The 4,198-nt window shown below is 41.4% G+C and overlaps 1 protein-coding gene across 1 annotated transcript; it reads right to left on the bottom strand.

Annotated features, from left to right (window-relative positions):
* Positions 1-3,299: 3,299 nt before the first annotated feature.
* On the bottom strand, positions 3,300-3,992 carry LOC127746639 (uncharacterized). Its single transcript, XM_052260530.1, has one exon. The coding sequence runs from the start codon at positions 3,990-3,992 to the stop codon at positions 3,300-3,302; it is 693 nt and encodes a 230-aa protein (XP_052116490.1).
* Positions 3,993-4,198: the final 206 nt, after the last annotated feature.

A 4,198-nucleotide genomic window follows, 5' to 3' on the forward strand; every position in this document is an offset into this window, starting at 1 on the left:
ATTTGAGCAGTAACATGGCTGATAGAGCTTGGGTGACAAGTAAGTTGGTAAAAAGGTTGGTAACTCAACCTCTAATGACTTCGAAAGAGGCATTAGAGCACATGAAGCAGGACTATAATGTCCATATCAACTATAGGATGATATACAGAGCCTTGAAAGCTGCTAGAGAACAAGCAATGAGTAAATACCCTTTCCGACCCTTGTCCATTTTGAAAATTGACTACATGCCCCCTAACCTTTATAAATTATCAAATCGGCCCTTATCCATTTACTCTGTGATACCAATTAGCCCTTGAATTAGTTTCTCCGTTCAAAGTCAACGGAAAATGCTGAGGTGTAACATGCAGCCCGTGACGTGGCGTTGGATCATCAAACGTGGATTGCTCTGTAGGCATGTGGACAAATAAGCCCATGCAGACTCAGCAAAGCGACGTCGTTTTAAAAAGAAGTCATTTTGCTCGTTTAGGGCGAAATCTCAGTCTCCCCATTTCTGAACCCTAAGACTAGTGCCTGAAGCATGAGCGATCCAGAGCAATCTTCAACCTCTAACACACGCCGTGTCTGGAGGAAGAATTTGGTGGGTTCGAGTAGCAATGCAAGTGAGGGAAAAAAGGCCAAGTTCCAGCACCCTAAATGCAAGCGTGGCACCTATGCAGTCATGCAACAGTCTAGGACAGCCAAGAACCCAGACATAATCTTCCTGGGTTGTTCCTACTATGGCGTAAGTGTGCACCCATCTTCAGTTTATGTAATCAACTTCCTACGTTGTTTAACAAGTTGTATTCACTATAATGGCAATTGCAGATGGAGCAAAGTCACTGCAACTTTTTTGTTTGGCTGAACAAACTGATTGCTAAACGTTTTGGTAATGAAGATGACAATGATATTCAAGGAAGAATGATGAGGATGGAGAAAAAGTTGGAGCAACTGGAATTCAAGATTGAAGATGAATATGAAGCAAAATAAAAAAATGTAGTAATAGCCATAGTGTGTTTGTTATGCTGGCAATGTTAATTGTGTTAACAGCAATTGTGTTTGTAGTGTTTTAGGGTATATTGTGTTACTTTAAGTGATGTATGGATATCTGTTAAGATTTGGGTTAATTTGCTCTGTAATTGTAGATTCTAAATGAATTGAATGTGAATTTTTCTTTGTAATAATGTAAAGGCTGAACCCAAGATAACTCTGCACAATGCTGTATAAGCTAAAAGCATAATGTTTATATTCATACTGCTAAGCACAAAGGCATTTACATAGTGAGCCAAAATCATCAGCACATGTCTGAATTCACAAAACAAAAAACATGTTCCATATTGTTTAGTGTATTACTTCCAATAACTTGACAACCAAAAAACTTTACACCAAAATATTCATAACTATAACTAGGATTATGTCATTTCTGAAGTCTTGGTGGCCTAAACCCATTTGTTGGCTTGAATTTGTGGGGTGCATTTAGGCCTGGTGTGGGGATAAACATGAAGGGAATTGTGGCTGTCCCTAAGTCAGTTGCTCCTTCAGGTGAAAGTTGTTGCTGAGTTGATGCTTGTGAGTTTTTGGTTGTTGTTTGCTGTAGAGGTGGCTGAACTGTTGGGGCTGTGGCCTGCTGTTAAGGGTGGTGCACTGTAGGTGCTGGAAGTCTAGTTATAGCTTGCTTGGGTCTGAAATTTGGCCCGTGGTTGAGTGCAGTTTGGGGTAGCAGGGTTTGAGGACTCAGTGTTGTAGTCCACACCCTAAACCACACGAAAATAATTCAGTTTATTGTATATGCTCTTGGGCCAATTAATTTTATAGTTAAAGGGCATGAATCTGTAAAATAACATTACCTCTACTGGTGGTTGGGCAGGGTGTGAAGATTGAGTGTCAACCCTTGTCTCTTGTTGGACTGAGTGAGTGTTAGAGGTCTTTGGGACTTTTTTCTTTTGCCTTTTTGCTTTACCTTGTGAAAGACATATGAGAAGCAAAGTAAGCACAACCATGATAGAAAAAAAACTTAAGTTTAGGGTTTCAGACAAAAAACTACCACTGGATCAATAGATGTGGCAGTAACATTTTGGAGAACATTGGTTCCAACTCCTTCCCCGGCCTGTGCAAATCCAAGAATAACATCTCAACTACTATACTACTCAATTGAATAGAGGAAATAACAATTACTACAATGGAAAAGAAAAACATGTAGAACTCTTTTAACCTGTGCTTCTTGCTGATCTGGAGGTAGCTGTGATGATTGGTTTCCAGTTTGTTGTTGCTTTGCCTTCTTTCATTTTGGCTGCCAATTCGGATTTGCAGGAGGTCCTTTGCAAGTCATGTGGTAGTGTCCCTTTTGCCCACATTTACTGCACGTGACTTGGAATGACTTCCTCACCTTGTGACCTTGCTGCTGCATTTGTGACTCAGCCACCACATCAACAGCCCTTTTTTTGGTTGGTCTCCCTGGGGGTCTCCTAATGATTGGTGCCTCTGGACGCAGCCTGTTTGTTTCTTCCCAAAATTCCTTAGAATTCACTGATTTAATGGAGTCCCCATAAGTAGCCCGAACAGCTTCCATTGTAAGCCATTTATGTGCAAAATCCTCTGGCCTCAGCCCTTGTTTCCTTAACCTTGAGATAGCAGCCACTGCATGCTTCATCCCCAACCCACTCTGCCGTCCACTTGTTGCTCTTAGGAATGATGTACTCATCCAGCCTTAGTTGTTGAACTGGAGCCAATTTACCCTTGCATTTGCTTATTCTGTGCTTGTGCCCTGCCATCTTTCGCATAATGTAACTTCGAAGCTCCTCTCACATAGTTAAATCGGTTTCTCTCTATACTCCACGATCTTGGCGTTCCAAACTTCGCACATATTATTGGTGATATTGTCACACTTCGAGCCATGGCTAATGTAAGCCTTCGTCCATGCACCAGGATCAAACTTCTGTAGATACCCCCAAGCATCCTTGTTCACCTTCTTCACAAGTTCCATTGAGTCTTTGAATTCTCTCATTGTTGTGCTCTTAGCAGCCTTCCAAACTAGCCCTTTTGTGTGCTTGTCCTTAAAGTGCTTGATGAAGTTTTTCCATATATGTAAGACACAATTCCTATGATGGCTTGTGGCATTACCTCATGCAATGCCTTAGCCAACCCCTGCAATAACAATTCATAAGAACAATTGAATTAACAAGTAAGCACAGAACACAAACCATATAACAAAAAGGAAACACAAAGAAACTAGTAATGTAACCTTCTGTGGGGTCAGACATGAAGTTCCACCCATTGGCAACTACAGAACCAAGATCATCATGAAGGATTGAAAGAAACCATTTCTAGGAATCAGTGTTCTCAGCTTCAACTACAGCAAATGCTATAACAAAGAAACTATTATTGGCATCCTGCCCCACAGCTGACAACAGATGACCTCCGAAGTACCCTTTTAAGAAGCATCCATCCAATCCAATCAGAGGGCGACAGCCCGCCTTGAAGCCTTTCTTGCAAGCATCCAGTGAAATGTACAACCTATTGAAGAGTGGACGACCCTCCAGTTGAGGAATTACATCAACCATACCAGTGGATCCAGGATTGCTTCTGTGAATTTCATTTAAGTAGTCATGTAGTTTTCCATATTGTTCTCGCTCCTTTCCAATTGCTTGCTCTCTAGCAGCTTTGAAGGCTCTGTATATCATCCTATAGTTTATATGGACATTATAGTCCTGCTTCATGTACTCTAGTGCCTTTTTCGGAGTCATTAGAGGTTGAGTTACCAACCTTTTTACCAACTTACTTGTCACCCAAGCTCTATCAGCCATGTTGCTGCTCAAATTCCTACCACAGTTATGCTCTCCAATGAATGTCTTGATTTGAAAACTGAGACTCTGACTATTATGAGAGCAAAACACCAGCCATGGACAACCCTCCTCAGCACACCTTGCTCTAATCCTCTTTGGCTCATTCTTCAAATACATAAGCTCTTTTCCCTCATATACAAAGTAATCCTTAAGTGCTTGCTTGAACATTGCCATGGTCTCAAAGTGTTGTCCAACCTAAAACTAAACTTCACCATACTCTGCATCCTCATTGAAATCAGGATATCTTGCCTTATGCTCCTCATCTGAGTCAGAAATTGGGGAGTTAAATGCCTCAGACTCATATTCATATGGCTTTTCCAGGTCTGAGTCCAACTCCTCAGCCACTGGATCTGAATTGGGCTTATCCCTTGCCTCATCAT

Source organism: Arachis duranensis, chromosome 4, assembly GCF_000817695.3.
Source record: "Arachis duranensis cultivar V14167 chromosome 4, aradu.V14167.gnm2.J7QH, whole genome shotgun sequence".
Lineage (NCBI taxonomy): Eukaryota > Viridiplantae > Streptophyta > Magnoliopsida > Fabales > Fabaceae > Arachis > Arachis duranensis.

Coding starts and splice junctions, on each gene's coding strand:
- LOC127746639 (XM_052260530.1), bottom strand. CDS start 3,992: ATGGCAATGTTCAAGCAAGCACTTAAGGATTACTTTGTATATGAGGGA.